The 17,906-nt window shown below is 42.1% G+C and overlaps 1 protein-coding gene across 2 annotated transcripts; it reads right to left on the bottom strand.

Annotated features, from left to right (window-relative positions):
- Positions 1 to 122: 122 nt before the first annotated feature.
- On the bottom strand, positions 123 to 15,892 carry NDUFAF1 (NADH:ubiquinone oxidoreductase complex assembly factor 1). Of its 2 annotated transcripts, XM_007180365.3 has the most exons (5): positions 15,736 to 15,891; positions 10,818 to 11,469; positions 6,932 to 7,117; positions 879 to 953; positions 123 to 370 (listed from the first exon to the last, which is right to left on the bottom strand). In XM_007180365.3, exons 2-5 carry the CDS (start codon positions 11,391 to 11,393, stop codon positions 221 to 223), a joined length of 987 nt encoding a protein of 328 aa, XP_007180427.2. In that variant the 5' UTR covers positions 11,394 to 11,469; positions 15,736 to 15,891; the 3' UTR covers positions 123 to 220. The 2 variants fall into 2 exon arrangements, with proteins under 2 accessions (XP_007180427.2, XP_007180428.2); XM_007180366.2 differs by lacking the exon at positions 6,932 to 7,117 and having other exon boundaries at positions 15,736 to 15,892.
- Between the last annotated feature and the right edge of the window lie 2,014 nt (positions 15,893 to 17,906).

Raw genomic sequence — 17,906 nt, 5'->3', positions numbered from 1 at the left:
AACCAAAAACAGTTATTTACGTAGTACCTCTGCATCAGTACTTGATTCTTTAAGTTAAGGTACAGCTTAGATCCTGGTCCCTCTTAGCAGCAGCATTTAGCTATGTTTTAGGGAATACATACCAGCCATTGTTTGGATGCCATTAAAGAAGTACTTTATTTTTGTGTCATCATGGATTCTACTACCCTTAGTTTAGTAATACAGAAATACCACATGATCTCTATTTAAAAAGTCTTGGACTAAGCTCTGGAGAATTTTCATAGGCAAATTCTTCTGTGTGGGCTGGATCAGTAAATACTCCAATAAAATCTATTTCTAGGAAGAATGGACCATCCACTTTATCAGCCAGGGTGAATCCGATAGAAGAGATCTAAGTTTAAAATAGAGAAATTGATCAAAATCTCATATGCTGATGTTGTTCCTGGAGTTTTAAAACTCCGTACTATCAGCCCTTAGCAAGTATACCATAGTTCTCATGTGCCATAGCCAATTATAAGAGGAAGTACAGGACTGACTGCTTTTCCTTCCACATTCTACTTCTCTCTTTAAAGTAGTGCCAGTTAAGACTAGTAAGTACAACATGGATGTCTAATGGAGGTTCCTAGAAGCTCTCCTGAACTCTAATACTCTTATTTTAAAGCTAAAATAAAATGTAGGCATGCTGAAAGGAGGACCATACTGAAATTCCTCCAGGATGGGGGTTTGGCTCACAGGATAGCTCTGAGTCAGCATCTGTCTAGGTATAATAGGAGTATACTTAAATAGGAATTTTCATCTTTCATTTGCCAGCCTTCAAAAATGGACTGAACTCATCCTCACAGGAGTTCTGTTTCACTAAAGATAATATAGTTCCGAGTGAAAATACAGGAAAATGTTACCTTGTCAAGCAGAAGCTGGTACTGGGCATCCCGGATTCTTCCTCGATTAGAGAAGAAAAACTTGGAGAAAGGAATCTGAAAGAAGAAACCATTGACTTCAGAGCTGAAATGTAAGCAACGGAGGCATCTGTTTAGAACTGCAATGATAAAATAATAACGGTTTAAATTGAATTTTAAAATTATCTAATATGTGAAGTTATAACAAGTGGCTAGTCATTTGGATCACAGAAAAAAAAAATTTTTTTTAATGAAATAACCTAAGTACTAGAAGAAAACAGGTGAAAACCTTTCTAAGTCAGGAGTCCCAAAGGAAAAAATGACAGAGCACAATTATAACTTTCTGATGGCAAAAACTAGTATCCTAAACACAAAACTTTTACAAATAACTAAGAAAAAGATTAAACAACCCAGTAGAAAAATGGGGATGGGAGAAATAGGCACATCTGTATACTGCTGGTAGGAGTGCAAATTAGTCCAACTCTTTTAGAGAGCAGCAGCTAGCAATTGTGGTAGGCAGGATTCTAAAATGACCCCCAAGATTTCCACCTAGTGCACACACACCTTCTTCCAGGTATTCAAACACACATCTCAGTGCTGCTGTGAAGGGACTCTCCCGAAGTCTGGTCCCAAATCAGTTGACCTTAATATAGGGAAGATTATCCTCTGTAGGTCTGACTTAATCACTTGAGCCCATAAAAGTGCCTGGTGAAAGAGGTCAGAAGAATGAGAGGGATTCAAAGGGGGAGGTCAGGGGGATTCTCCACTGCTGGCTTTGAAGATGGAGGGGAGCTAAATGGTAAGGAATGTGGACAGCTTCTAGGACCTGAGAGTGACTCCCAGCTGACAACCAGTAAAGAAACCAAGACATCATTACAATCACAGGAACTAAATCTGGCCAATAACCAGAGTGAGCTTGGCAGTGGATTCTTCCCCAGAGCCTCTGAAAAGAAGTACAGCCCAGCTGACACCTTGATTTCAGCCTTAGAAAGCCCTGAGCATCGAACCTGGCCACAGGGTGTCCCAAACTATGACTTACAGAATTGTGAGAAGTTTGTGGTAATTTTTTATGTAACAATAGGAAACTAACACAGCAATATCTAGCAAAATTTGAAATGCCGTAACTTGACCTGCCAGTTTCACTTTTAGGAATTTATATTACAGATAAACTCTGACAAAGACATAAAGATACAGCTTTTTCTAATTAAAAAAAAAAAAGGAAAAATAGGGGAATAGTTCAATAAATTATAGTGCAACCATACAACTGAATACTATGCAGCTATTTTTAAAAATGAAGTAGATCTATACATGATGTTGTGGGAAGACCTCCACAATGTATTATTAGTAAAAAAGTAAGAGATAAACAAAATCTATAGTATAAATATCATTTATGTTATTAAAAACAACTTTTTCTTGGCCACACTGCGTGGCTTGCAGGATGTTAGTTCTCCGACCAGGGATTGAACCTGGGCGCTGGCAGTGAAAGCCCCAAGTCCTAACCACTGGACCACCAGTGAATTTCCCCTAAAAACAAATTTTTTAAATGCCTAAAAAAAAACTAATAAAAAATTTACTATAGCAATTGGGAACAACCCAAGTATCTATCAATAAGGACTAGTTCAATCAACTATGAGATATCCATATAACAGAAAATACCAAACAAAATAACAAAGAATGAAGAATAATTCCATGTAGTGATATGGAAGCTCTCCAGGATCTAAATTTAAAAAATATAAACTGGCACAGAAGATGCATAAAGTATGCTATTTTTTTTGAGTAAAAAAAGGGAGAAAGGGCTTCCCTGATGGCACAGTGGTTAAGAATCCGCCTGCCAATGCAGGGGACAGAGGTTCGTGCCCAGGTCCAGGAAGATCCCACATGCCGCAGAGCAACCAAGCCCATGCGCCACAACTACTGAGCCCATGTGCCACACTACTGAGCCCGCGTGCCTAGAGCCCGTGCTCCACAATGAGAAGCCCACGCACCACAATGAAGAGTAGCCCCCGCTCGCCGCCAAGTAGAGAAAGCCAGTGGGCAGCAACGAAGACCCAACAAAACCAAAAATAAATAAATAAATAAATAAATTTTTTTAAAAAGGGAGAAAATAAGTGTATGTGTATATATACTTGCTTATATTTGCTTAAAAAAACTGTAAATCTATGGAAGAAACTAATAAATGTGGTTACGTATAGAGGGTAGGGGCAAAAAGGGTGGAGAGGGAACTGAGTGGGAGTGAGACTTTTTTGTACATTTTTATATTATTTTGATTTTTGAGCCAAAAAATAAAAATGAGTTAAAAAAATAAAACGTACTGTTCAGATTATCACCAAAAACACTTGCTGACATGAAAACAAACTCAATTCAAAGCTCATTTAATAAAGCACCACTGCACAAGATCATGTTCCTCACACAGCAAATCCAAGTGCAGTCACATCCTCAGTTCACGGGCTCCCTTCATTTCTGTTACACAAACCTGGAAGGGACCCTGCACCCCCAGCCCTCAGCCCAGTCAGTTCCTCATTTTTGCATCCTGGTTGGGCACTTCATCTACCTCATTATTCAAAATATATTTTGGAAACGGAATCAATACTACCTGCTCGCCATTCAAGGAGCATGTGTCACCCACCCCACTGGCCTTTTGTCTTTTTGTCATGTAATTTGCTAAGGCCACTGTCCACACCAAGGGAATTTTTTAGCCTGGAAAAAAAATGAAGCTAAGAAGCATTAAATTGTACAGCTTGCATAAAAAGAAAAGGATAAACAGTTGTTTTCTCTCTACAAATGACAGAAAACTAGCATGCATAATTTTTCCATCATTTTCCTGTTTTCTTTCTATAATCAGTAAATATCTGAGCATCTCACTTCTATTTACTAAAGGAGAATTATTCATGAAGACATGGACAGCAATTAATAACATTTAATTTTTAAAAATCTCTTCCCTGGGACTTCCCTGGTGGCGCAGTGGTTAAGAATCTGCCTACCAATGCAGGGGACATGGGTTCCAGCCCTGGTCCAGGAAGATCCCACATGCCACCTAGCAATGAAGCCCATGCGCCACAACTACCACAACTACTGAGCCTGCGCTCTAAAGCCCGCGAGCCACAACTACTGAGGCCCACGTGCCTAAAGCCTGTGCTCCGCAACAAAAGAAGCCACCACAATGAGAAGCCCGTGCACTGCAACGAAGAGTAGCCCCCGCTTGCCGCAACTAGAGAAAGCCCACGTGCAGCAACGAAGACCCAACACAGCCATAAATAAATAAATTTATTAAAAAGATAAAAATAAAAATCTCTTCCCCAATACTTCCTTTAATAATTTAAAGAGAGACTTCCCTGGTGGCGCAGTGGTTACAAATCCGCCTGCCAATGCAGGGGACGCAGGTTCAATCCTTGGTCCAGGAAGATCCCACATGCCACGGAGCAGCCAAGCCTGTGCGCCACAACTACTGAGCCAGCGCGCTAGAGCCCGTGAGCCACAACTACTGAGACCACATGCCACAACTACTGAAGCCCACGTGCCTAGAGCCCTCGCTCCACAGCAAGAGAAGCTACCGCAATGAGAAGCCCACGCACTGCAACAAAGAGTAGCCCCCGCTCGCCGCAACTAGAGAAAGCCTGCATGCAGCAACAAAGACCCAACGCAGCCAAAAATAAAATTTTAAAGTAATAATAATAATAATAATTTAAAGAAAGGTGTTGCAAACAACTATTATTTCCAGCCAAAGATTATAACTACATGTATTTTCAGGAAAGAAAGTAATAAGTAACTGTCAATGATTATACTGGAAAATAATTTGGCAATGTGCATCAAAGGCCTTAAAAATGTACATATCATTTATTCTAGGAATTTTATTTCCAGGAATACATCTAAGAAAATATTTAAGGATATTTACCTCAGAGTTTGGTATAAGAGTGAAAAACTCTGAAAACAATGTAAATGTACAACAATAGAGGATGGATTAAGTAAATTGTGTCTATTTACATAATATGCAGATATCAAAAATGATGTAGAAATATATTTCAACAGAAAGCTGTATATAAAATTCAGTTCAGTGAACAATGTATGTTATAAAATAGCACTGGCACAACACAATTCTTGTAAAAAAAAAAAGTGTAAATAGAAAAGTCTGAAGGTGCATACTAAAATAAAAATAGTATTTTACATCTGGGTAGTGGTACCACAAGATTTTTTTCCTTTTCTGCATTTTCTAAATTTTCTATAATGAGATACTTGTTTTGTTTAGTAATTTGTTATAAGTATTATTTATATACAAGTGTTACATACATAATAATTTTTTGGTTATACATCTTTATTAGTGTATAAATATGTATCTATTATATGCTAGGCACTGCACTGTTCTAGGTGCAGGGGAAACAGCTATGGAGGATACAGACAAAGTCCCTGCTCTCAGAACTTACAGAATTTATGTTCCAGAGGAGCCTGGTAGAGAGTGACAATAAACAAATAGACAAGTGAATGAAAAAGATAATTTTACTTAGTGATAAGTTCTATGAAAAAATTAAACAGGATGTTGTTATTGGGTGAGAAGGTGCAACTCTAGCTAGAAGGATCAGGAAAGGCCTCTCTGAGGTGGCTTTTGAGCTGAGAGGTAAATAATAGGAAAGAGGAAGCAGGTGAAGACGTCGGAGAAGAGCACGCCCACAGATACAGCATGAAATACAAAGGCTCTGAGACAGAAGTAGTTTGTTGAGTTTGACACACACAAAAGGGGCCAGCATGGAGGAGGGAGCGGGGAGGAAGACAGACTGAAGATGAAGACAGGGGTCTGCTACTGTAGGCCCCGTAGGCCATGTTAAAGAGTTTGGACTGTATTCTAATAAGGGGAGACCACTGGAGGGTTTTAAGCATGTGAGTGACGTAATCTGAACTATGCTTTAGAAAGATCACTCTGGCTGCTGTGTGCAGAGTGGACTTTAGGAGGCAAGAAGACAAAGAAGGAAATCAATAAAGAAGCTCTTGCAGTAGTCCAAAGGCCTGGACTAGGGTGAGAGTGGAAGAGATGGCTAGAAATGGTCAGATTCTAGGTGTATTTTGAAAGGATAGGTGAGTGAGCGAATTCGTTAAAAGACTAGATGTGGTGTGGGGGAGAAAGGGATCCAGGATGAACCCTAGGTTTAAGGATGAGCAAAATGGGGACTTTCTTTTGAATTTATGGATTAAAAACCTTCAGAAGGCAGAAGAAAGGAACGGGCACCTGATTTTGCCCTCACTCCCTGAATTTCCACTATTTTCCTCCTGATTAACATTTTTTACCTTCTAAAAGTTTTTTCTCCCTACAAAATAAGATTGCCTTATATTACCAAGAAATAAACAAAAATAAAAATGTTGATAACTGTAAAGTATGAAGTATTTATTCCTCTTAAGGGAGCCTTTCTGCTCAGCTAGGGACACTAGCTTAGTACAGTTGCCTGGAAGAGATGATATGGCCAGAACTTAAAAAGAAATACCTATAGTACTGATAATTGTGCACAGGGCAGAGATGGACCCATGACTCAGCATGCACCTGGCCACATCCTTATCAAAAATATTTACTGGTCAGTAAGCTAACATTTATATTAATGAAAGAAAAAGTTGGACTTCCCTGGTGGCACAGTGGTTAAGAATCCGCCTGCCAATGCAGGGGACACAGGTTTGATACCCAGTCCAGGAAGATTCCACATGCCGCAGAGCAACTAAGCCAGTGCGCCACAACTACTGAGCCTGTGCTCTAGGGCCCGCATGCTGCAACTACTGAAGCCCACGCGCCTAGAGCCCATGCTCCGCCACAAGAGAAGGCACTGCAGTGAGAAGCCTGCGCATGGCAACAGAGTAACCCCTGCTCGCCACTAGAGAAAGCCCATGTGCAGTAATGAAGACCCAACACAGCCAAAAACTTAAAAAAGAAAAAGTCAATTATGTAAATCTTGCCCTTAGGTCCTCTTCCTTCTTTCCCTTCCCACACTGTCCAAGAGGAATTAATAAGAAAAAAAAACTACAATGTACCCATGATCTCATAAGACCTCATTTTCATAGACAGTAAAGACTTATGCTGTTACCTTGACCTCCTGCCAGTAGGGCCCCCCACGGGTGAACATGAAGTAACTGTACATCTGATCCTTCCTCTGGATTATATCCATGTCCTCCCTGATATTCACCATCCAAGGGCGACCATCTCCACGGACACGAAGATACAGAGTGTTGAACTGGGACCAATCATAAAACCTCTTCCTCTCAAAAGGGCCCTAAGGTACAGAAAGGAAAGTTAATTTCACCTCATTTTCCACTATTAGTGAAATGTGAGTCATCACCTTTTACAGCATCAAAAGGATCAACAAACCATTTTTCTGCTTTTTTCTGCTTCCTACCACCGTAAGGAGGCAGATAAATCTGGTGATTCTTATTTTAGTATAAAATACTGACCTAGTTAAATGTTTCTAAGGTAATGTTCAAGACCTGATTGGCCCAGGACAGTGTTTACATGGGGTAGACACTCACTTGTGTCACTGAACGGAAATGAATTACTGTGTGTACTTTCTTTCCCAGGGCCTAGGAAGCAATGGCTTCTGACTGGGCCATTTTATGACAACTGCCTTCCCATAAATCAGAAAACTATGAAAGACTCCAAGTTTTAAAACTGGTATTTTTTTGACAACACCTACCATCCATTGAAAATATACATTAATCACTCTGCATGCATAATTTAATCCTCACAACAGCCCTATGAGATAGGTACTATCATTGTACTCCATTTTATAGATGAAGAAACTGAGCACTCAACCAGTAAGTGGTAGGTCCAGTACTGTTTAACTCCAAAATCTATGTTCTTAACAACTACCTAAATTGTCTCTGAAAGTAGAACGTAGTGTTAATTTCCAAAGGTGTTTGTTTATAGCAATCTCAGAGCTAATCGGATTTCAAGAATACCAGTGCTCAGATATGAACTATTACTTACTAGTCATGTAATTTTAGACAAGCTACTAACTCTCCCCAAGCCTGTTTCCTCATCTGTAAAACGGGGATGGTTATACCTTACAGGATTGATGTGGGGAATAAAAGGGATAATGTATATAAAGTAATTAGCACAAGGACTGGCAGGGTACACTTAATAAATGTTATCGACTACTTTCATTATTCCACAGTACATCATAGAATTATTTTCTACTGTGGACTGACCAAATCCATTCTGTGGGTTTTCAGGGCCTGAAAAAAAAATCTTGTACGCATAGTTTATTACCTCTGAAAGAACATGTACCTTTCTTTTTCATCATTATCTGGAGAGAGGGAGCCTAATACTATTCCTATCATTTGCCTTTCTCCTTAAAACACCATAACCAAGGGACTTCCCTGGTGGTCCAGTGGCTAAGACTCCGTGCTCCCAGTGCAGGGGGCCCAGGTTCGATCCCTGGTCGGGGAATTAGATCCTGCATGCAGCAATTAAGAGTTCACATACTGCAACTAAAGATCTCACATGCTGCAACAAAGATCCCGCTTGCTGCAACTAAGACCTGGCACAGCATGCATGCATGCATGCATGCATGAATGAATGAATAAATAATATTAAAAAAAAAAAAAAAGGGCACCACAACCAAGCAAACACCCATGGGCTGTGGCCACGGCTGGGCACGGGAGCCTGTTCAGAGCAGCCCTGAAACAACATCTGATCAGCATTGCAAAAAGCAACAGGCTGGTGGCAAGACAAAGGAGCTGACCTAAGTACCCTTGGAAAATGGTGGTCTGACTGGAAACCAAAAGGCTAAAGACAAAAGAAACTATACATAAACATTGTACTGTAGTTGGTAAAGTTGTTTCTCACAGGGTTATGGGTTAGAAATTCTGAAACTGCTTTTATTTATTTATTTATTTAATTTCCGGCTGTGTTGGGTCTTCATCGCTGTGCACGGGCTTTCTCTAGTTGCAGCGAGTGGGGGCTACTCTTCGTCACGGTGCACGGGCTTCTCATTGCGGTGGCTTCTCCTGTTGCAGAGCACAGGCTCTAGGCGTGCGTGCTTCAGTAGTTGTGGCACGTGGGCTCAGTAGTTGTGGCTCACAGGCTCTAGAGTGCAGGCTCAGTAGTTGTGGCGCACAGGCTTAGTAGTTGTGGCACACAGGCTTAGTAGTTGTGGCGCACAGGCTTAGTTGCTCCGCGGCATGTGGGATCTTCCCGAACTAGGGCTCGAACCCGTGTCCCCTGCATTGGCAGGCAGATTCTTAACCGCTGTGCCACCAGGGAAGCCCTGAAACTGCTTTACATGTACTCTTGGGTTGAATTAATAAGTAAATGTACAGTAAATGGTGGGAGACAGGTTTCACACCGTTACAGAAGTTATCAATAAACAAGAGGGAGGAAGCTAGAATAAATCATGTGGTACCGGATTAGAGTCAAAGCATCAGTATTAACTCATACTTAGCTTAATATAGATATAGAAATAGTTACAGATGTGTGTTTCCATGAGTTGGTACGCATACATATATTTCCTAGCTGTGTCCACTGAGAGGTCCTAGAAATAGTGTCAATCCAGAAGCAACAAGCATACTCAGCATCCAGATCTTGGTTTCCAACTCCATCTTCCAAAAAAAAAAAAGAACCAGGGCTCCTTTGAGGAATGGCTAATTCTAGGGTTGGAACAGAGGAAATACAAGATGAGCTTACAGCATCTCGTAGTGCCAAAAAGTGCTCAAAAACACAGAAGGATGGGGGCATGTCAAAGGGACACGGCCAACCTGAAAGAGCTCCCAGTGGCCAAAGCTAGAACAATCTGAGCAACGAAATAAATAACATAGTATTGGATTATAACAAAGTGTGAGTCCATACTAAATGACTGAATAAATAAATGTGGGAGAAGAAACAAATCTTCCTTCCTGAAAAATCCAAATAATTTATGTAAATACTACCCCTTCCAGGAGCTAGAACTTAATCCCACACCCTACCCCATGCCTTGAATGCAGGGTACACTTAGTGACTTGTTTCCAAAGAACAGAATATGGAGGAAAAAAAAAAAAAAGTAACTTAACAATGGAGTAATCTGGCAAATACTATCTTGACCAGGTGATCAAGGTTAACACATCAGTGGTAAGTCATGCTACTAGCATGTAACCTAATATAATGAGAAGGGTACTTCAACTCTGTGCTATTCTTCCTAAAAACCCAGAAAACCCAAGTCTAACCAGGAGAAAAAAAAAATCAGAAAATCCCAAATTGAGGATCATTCTGCAAAATACCTGACCAGTATTTCTCAAATCCTCTTGAAAAATAAGGAAAGACTAAGTAACAGACTAAGGAGACATGACAACTGGATGTAATGTGATGTATCCTGGCTGGGATACTGAAACAGAAAAAAAGATATTATGGAAAAACTGGTGAAATCCAAATAGAGTCTGGAATTAGTTAACAGTAACGCAGCAATGTTGGTTTCTCAGTTGTGGCAAAGGTACCAAGTGATGTTAAGATGGTAACAACTGGAGAAGCTGGGTGAGGGACATACAGGAACTCTCAGTACCATCTCTGCAATTTTTCTGTAATACCAAAAATATTCTAAAATTTAAAAGTTTACTTTAAAAAAAAAAAAATGAAAACCCCGGCTGACCCTACTTCCACTCTAAGGAACCCCTAGCCATTAGAGGGTCTACAGCCTATGTTAGAGGAGATGTAAATCTCCCCAGATCATCACTTAAATATCTAACTTCTCAGGGCTCCTCAAACCTAAGTATGCCCCACTATGGCACCAAGTGATGCCCAGAAACATGCAGCCTCTCTTCAGGAACCACTTCCCCCCTTGTGCTTATGAAACTTTACACATGTGCCCAGTAGTTACTTAACCCCATACGCAAGATGAGATGCCAGCTGTTTTCATTTACAGAAACAATAGTTGTCTGCCATAGTTCATGCTACAATGAAGTTCACCTCAGTTCACTAGAAACCTGCAGCTCCTGGGTCTCACGTACCCTTGGAATCTTGGATATCATTGCACAGTATCCACTTCGGTCACTCTCCCCGTCCTGGGGTGCCTCAGAGCTCAGAGTTCCATACAGCAGTGCACTCCGGTTACTCTTGCCCATTTTCAGGAACACTTCACTTCTGCCACCAATCGCCTTATCAGAAGTCACTATCCACTTATCCAAATCTTCTTTGCCACGGAACTGCCAGACAACCTTGGCTTGTTCCCTCAAGACCTCATGCAGAGGGCGGCCTTCAGGCCCTATCCAATGATTCACAATATCATTCTTCAAACGCCTAAAATGGTCCTTTATTTCTTCTTTAATTGCTTTATCAAAACTAACTTCAGGCTTGTCCTCAGGAGAAGTTATATCCAAAGCAACTTCTCTCTGGTGATGTCCTTCCAAATTCCCTTCAGTCTTCCTCTGAGAAGAGGCTTTGCCAGGAGCAGCCGCTGGTTTCTCAAGACTACTGGAACAATAATCTGCAGAGCGAGTACCCAAAAATGGACAAGAGGCAACACTTGGCTTCAGGCATTTTCTGAGAATATAAGTGCCATTCAGCAATTTATGAACCAAAGCCATGATTAAAAGAAAGTCAAAATGTAAATTTTTCCCTGGCCTACTGGGAAAGAAGCTTCAGCAAATAGCCCAATTCCACCTATAATAAAAGAGACAGTGAAGAGTTACCAGTATAGCCAATGAATGCATCATAATTTCAAATTCAACATGGATCATGTACTATGAAATTCATGAACTTATTTTCTAATTCTATGAACATTTACCCAGGGCCTACTATGAGCAGAAGAATGTTTACACTGTACATAATACATCCCACTGCCTTGTGAAAAAATGCCAAGATGAACAGAAACACAGGCCCCTTCATGGAGTTATTGATCAACCCCCAAATAATTCAAGTATGTGCTTCTAAAGGTTGTCAATTTTAAAGCAAATTTTTATGCTGGATTTTTAAAGAAACAATTGGTTCCTAAAATAAAATATTCAACTGTCAATAATTCACTCCAGGATCTAGGCTAACCAACATTTTAGCACTTCATCTATAAAAAGAATAGACTACAGTTCGCATTGTATGTGGAGTCAGAAGGCCTGGACTTCATACCTAGAACTGTTTACCCTCAGGTAAAGCAGTTGATCTTTTGAGGCCTCCATTTCCTCGGGGGAATGCATGTGCTAACACCTCCCCTACCTACCTTAAGGGATTCTTCTATAGACCAGATGGAATAATGGCTATAAAAGGGTTCTCTGGGGCTTCCCTGGTGGCGCAGTGGTTGAGAATCTGCCTGCTAATGCAGGGGACACGGGTTCGAGCCCTGGTCTGGGAAGATCCCACATGCCACGGAGCAGCTGGGCCCGTGAGCCACAATTGCTGAGCCTGCGCGTCTGGAGCCTGTGCCCCGCGACGGGAGGGGCCGCGATAGAGAAAGGCCCGCGCACCGCGATGAAGAGCGGTCCCCGCACCGCGATGAAGAGTGGCCCCCGCTTGCCGCAACTGGAGAAAGCCCTCGCACGAACCAAAGACCCAACACAGCCAAAAATAATAAATAAATAAATAAATAAGAAAATCCTTTAAAAAAAAAAAAAAAAAAAAAGAAACCGAGTTTTTTTAAAAAAAAAAAAAAAGGGTTCTCTGATCCAGTAAATCTGACAAGATCCTCAAGATTCTTCGTGCCTAAGAAGCTCCTAGTCCAAGGCCCACACTTTGAGTAACAAGGCTTTGACTATCAGCCACTATCTGATCTCCTCAAAGACAGAACCTAAACAATAGTAGCAATGATACCATTACATTTAAATGCCATTCTTAGTATTTTCAAGTCACCCTGACAAATATTATCTCATTTAATCCACATAAGCCTCCTGTAAGACAAGTCAGGTAGTTATCTCCTTTCACAAGGAACTAGATACCAACAGGTGAAGTAACTTGTCTAAGATTACAATGCTAATCAGTATGAAAGCTAGCACTAGAACCCTGGCCTTAAATCCTTCCAGTAGTTACTGCTGCCTCTCCGTATGTTAACCATTAGTAATATAACTTCTACAGCTCTACTGAAATAACAACTTTGCTCTTGCAGCAACATTTAATGACTGCTGGCAGGAAGTGCTGCAAGAACCAAGAAGGCTAAATAGTCCCCTCTCCTACTTATTCCAGCTACCACAAAAATGAAATAAAATATGGAATGCTGACTTCTTCATCTTTCTCTTTTGTCTTTCTCTCACCAGAGACCAGAAGAGAGAAAAATCAAAAACAAAAAATCACCCACTAGTCAGAACACAGTACTGAGTGAGAAACTAAATGGAACGCTGAAAACTTAAAAAAAAAAAAACAAAACTTCAAAAATGCCCCAAATCCAACAATTCAGCTCAGTCGCCTAAGAGTCTACATCAAAATGGCACCCAGACCACTCTATCTACAACACAGGACTGGTCATCTTTCCAGACTGCCCCCTCCTCCCTCACTCCCCTCATCAGGTGGCTCAACACCTTCTCTCTCCTCAATCACTGCACTCCAGGCTTGCACCCAGACCTCCACCTTATCCCACCACTCAGCATCTAGAGGGCCTAAAACACAAAACTGATTATTTATCTTCTCTGATTAAAGCTCTTCAGAGGCTCCCATGGTCTTCAGAATAAAACTCGACTTTCTCCACAGGGTCTATAAGACCCCTCCAGATCTGGCCTCTGCTCATCTCTCCAATCTCCCCTCTAATCACACCCTACTCTGCTCTAATCACAAAGAACACCTGTGGTCCAACAAGTGCCACCCAGTACCCCCTCTCTGGGCTTCATGCCTTGACAGATTGCTGCTCCTAGGCCAGAAATGCCCTCTACCGATTTCTGCTGGCTGATTTATTCTTTGGGACTCATCTTAGGCATCCGCTACCTCCTCCAAGAACCCTTAATTACTCAACTCCACCGAGACCTTTTGATGTGTTCTCGCTGCATCCTGGGCTTACAATTTCCCTGCTACAGTTTATTGACGGTTCCCTTGTCAGTCTCCCCCGCCAGACTGGAAGTGTCTTGAGGGGAGAGACTATCTTCATTGTGGCACTTGCAGCAACCAGGATGGTGCCAGACATGCAGGAGGCTTCTTATATTTGTTGAACAGATAATATCTCCACATTTCTCCACCACCACCACCACTGTCTTGGTTCAGGGTTTTATTGTTTCTTACCAGAACTACTGTAATTCCCCTAACAAAGGGCTTCTCACATGTTAAAGTGCCTATGAATCATCTGGGAATTTTGTTAAAATGCAGATTCTGATTTAGTAGGTGTAGGATGGGGCCTGAGATTCTTTATGTCTAACGAGCCCCCAGGTGTTGCCCTTGGAGTTGGCGTCGGAGAACACCCTTTAGGATTTAGTAAAGTCCTAACTCACCTCTCTGACTCTGATCTCCTCCTCCTCTCCCAATCCAACCTTTGCCTGGCAACAAAGGGGATTTTTCTAAATATGACGGCACTCCCTTTATTCAGCAATTCCCTCCAGAAATTCAAACTCCTAAAATGGTACATAAGGCCCTCCAAAATGTGCCCAACTCCCTGGCCTAACTTCTCCTCACTTCCATGGGCAATAAATACCCTCAGCTCTATTAATTATACTAACTATAATCATGTCTGAACACACACACACACAAAAACATTGCTTAAAACCCACAAAAGTGACCAAACATTCTACTATCCTGGCTAATATATGAGTGACTGCCGTACCCTGACCAGTCATAGCATTAGCCTCACTCTAGATAGATAAGATTCTCTCCTAATTATAGAACTACCTCCACCTCCTCAATACTTTCCCCCAAATCACCTAACACAAACCTAAGTCCGACAATAAATCCCTTCTAACACTCTCTTACTGAGATGCCCCATGGTTTCCCATGGCATGTGTTCTCACTACAGGAGTAATAAGCCTAACTCGTTCAACTACAAGCATGTTCCTGGTGGCCTCTAATTGGAGGGCACTGACATTTCTCTTCCTCCATATTCTTACGAGAACCTATGCATACATCTCACAGCTCTTACAAACTACTAGAATCTTGCTTTTTTTTCTGTCTACCTAACTAGCCTGACTTTAATCTTGGACTATGGCTTAAACATAACTGATGCACAATGTTTGCTAAAATAAATGAAAACCGTGTAAACAGTATGTTTTCACATGGACTAAAAAACAGAAGGGAACCAGGAAAAATAACAACAGTTGATCTCACGTCCTGGAATCATAGGTAACATCTAAATTTCCCTCACTGACTTGTTTAAATGACTTTACCTCTGCATATGCAGGAATTTGGAAAATAAATGATAAGCCTATAAAATGTAATTTGTACAATGATAAACACGATTTTCGTCAACACCAGGCTTAGGCTACACTACTGAGTGGCAAATAAGGAGGAATCAAAATGCATATACACTAACACTACCAGTATAAAAACGTACGGACAAAAAGATTTGGGGGTAAAAAAGAAGAAAAAGGCTTAAAGTCGTGTGTAGGATGATGGGATTATGAGTAATATTATTCACCCTATTTTCCAACCCCTCAGTAGTGCTATCTCTTCTCTAATAATATAACTTTAATTATAAGTGTTTTGTTTCATACTTTTACCAATAAAGTCAAAATCATTAACTGGATGATCCCGGGGGGAAGTTGGTGAGTTTTCAGGGCAACGTAACCCACGCAGCTAAGAGAGAGCAGTATTAGTGAAGATTGTACATCCAGAGCTTACTATGTGCCAGAAACTGTCCTGGGTGTATTTTCGTTAACTCCTCACAACAACCGAAAGAGAGGTACTATTATTATTCCACTTATTGAGCAAATTAAATTACCCCAGGTCATACAACTAGTAAGTGGCAAAACCAACCCTAGAGCCCCGGTGTTTAGTCGGGGAGCGGTCGGGACCATGCCACAGCCCCCTCACCTGCTACGGCCGTGTGGCCCTCACAAGCCTCGGACGCTCCAACTCCCGGCTGGCGTTCCCTGGCCTTCCCTGCCGACGCCTCAGAGTGACTTCCGCCCGAGCCCGGCTTTTCCCGACCGAGTTCTCCACTTCTCCCCTGTAGGGCCGTCTGCTTTTCCAGGCCGGCGGGAAACCAGGCCTGATGACACGAGTTCCGGCCGGGTGCAGAGGCCGGGGAAGAGTAATGAGGCTCCCGGACTCCGGCGAACTGAGGTTTTTGGTCGACTAGCTTCCCAAAAGGCTCCCCCACCCCTACTCCCCCGATCTTTTCTGCCCTGTGTGAGAAAGTGGGGAGAATTTAGAGAAGCTTTTCGCCTGTCCTTCCTGCATCCCGCCTTCAGGCTGCAAACTACATCCCGTATCTTTCAAGTAGGACCCGGATATTGCTAACATCCTTCGCCCCCAGTGAGCCAGGGTCCACTCGTGCTCCATCCCCCCACAGCCGCCCAAGAGCTGTACACGGCCTCAGAGGACTGGTTCTGCTGGAATTGCCCCTGCGGAATCTTTGGAGACCCACCACAAACTTGGACAGCAAACCGTCCTACCCTCCCTTCCCCAATCCAGCCCCGTGGGGTCGCCCACTCCGCAGGGTTTCGATTGTATCTTGTGCACACCTCTGTTTGAGCACTTTCAACATTGTAACTTAATTATTGATTCACTTCTCACTTCCTCCGCCACGCTGTGAGCTTCTTGGGTCCAGAAGGTGCTCTTCTTCCTGTCCCCAGCACCCATCATAATGCTAGCAGGAATTAAGTGCTCAGCAGGAATTTGAATGAATTGTAACCGCTGGCACTTAACACCGTTCTCCAGGGTTCCAAGACCTCGCCAAATACAATTGCCTTTTCTATGTTTCCTCCATCATCCTTTTCCACACCATCACCTCTTCCTTCTTTAAATTCTGCTTTGACCTCACTAGACTCTACACTTGCCTGGTTCTCCTACCTCCTTGAACCTTTTCTAGCTGCCTACTTTACTGACTCTTCTTTCTCCTCCCACAACCTTAAATGCAGGTTTTCTCCAAAGCCCAGCAGCCTATGGCCTTCCTCTTTTCTAGTTTCAGATATGAGTTATCTGCAGACAATCGGATAATCTCTTCCCCTAAACACCAGCATATATTTCCAATTTCTTGATAGCAGTTTCAGTTGTGGGATATACCACTAGCATCTCAAATGTGATTTGTTTAAAACAGAACGTATCACATTTACCCATATTAACTCCTCTTCTCATCCTCGGTGTTTCTGTAAATGCCTACATCCTTCTAAGCTGAAGATTCTTGGCTATCCTTGGCTTCTCTCCTTGAAACCTCCTCTCACTGACCTTAAATCCTGTTTGTTTTGTTTTGTTTTGTTGCCATCTTTGATCTTTCACTCCCTCTTTCCAAATCAAGCGAAACCCCAATAGTTATTGACCTATGAAATTTACATTCAATCTGCTGACTGCCCTACTCTGGACACAACAGTTTGTCTATTTTCATTTAAAAATCACCCAGAGATAAACACAAAATTCCTTTGGCCTCCAGACATGCCACTGCATCAATTCTAAACCCTCCATAATCTCCTAATCCATCTATACTACTCATACTTATCCTCAATTTCTCGTCTGTATGGCCAGGACACTCAAGATGGCTGTTGCTCTCTGCACAGACCCTGCCACAAGTCCCTGCTTCACTCACGTGACTATCCAATCCTCTTAAGTATAGGGTTAATTAGCCCCTGGTAACTGATAAGCCCCACCTGACGTCAACTTCCCCCGTCAATGGTAGCCTCCTTCTCCCCCCAAGTATCAAAGATTGCTGCTATGTTCTGTCTGCTGCCCTCGGTGGGGTGTCACTCCAGGACCTTTTGCTTCATACCTCCTATCCAATAATCCCTTGATGTCTCTGTTGCTGTTTCCAGGCTCTTTCTTCTCTTTGGAGCTGGGCCTGTGGGGTGCAGCCCAACATCATCCCAGGTGTTACCTGCCTAAACCACACTCACTCCTCCTCATAATGGAGTTAATGTTTTCTCTGCTCAGTATTCCTCTTTTCCGCATCCCACACGTTTGATCTCAAGTGTCTACATGACTTCCCCATCCCCACGCCCTGACTTCAGCTGACTGGTCCAGTGGTAGAAACCTGGTCAGTACTGGGCCAA

Source organism: Balaenoptera acutorostrata, chromosome 3 (assembly GCF_949987535.1).
Source record: "Balaenoptera acutorostrata chromosome 3, mBalAcu1.1, whole genome shotgun sequence".
Lineage (NCBI taxonomy): Eukaryota > Metazoa > Chordata > Mammalia > Artiodactyla > Balaenopteridae > Balaenoptera > Balaenoptera acutorostrata.
This window is presented reverse-complemented; position numbering and strand designations above follow the sequence as displayed.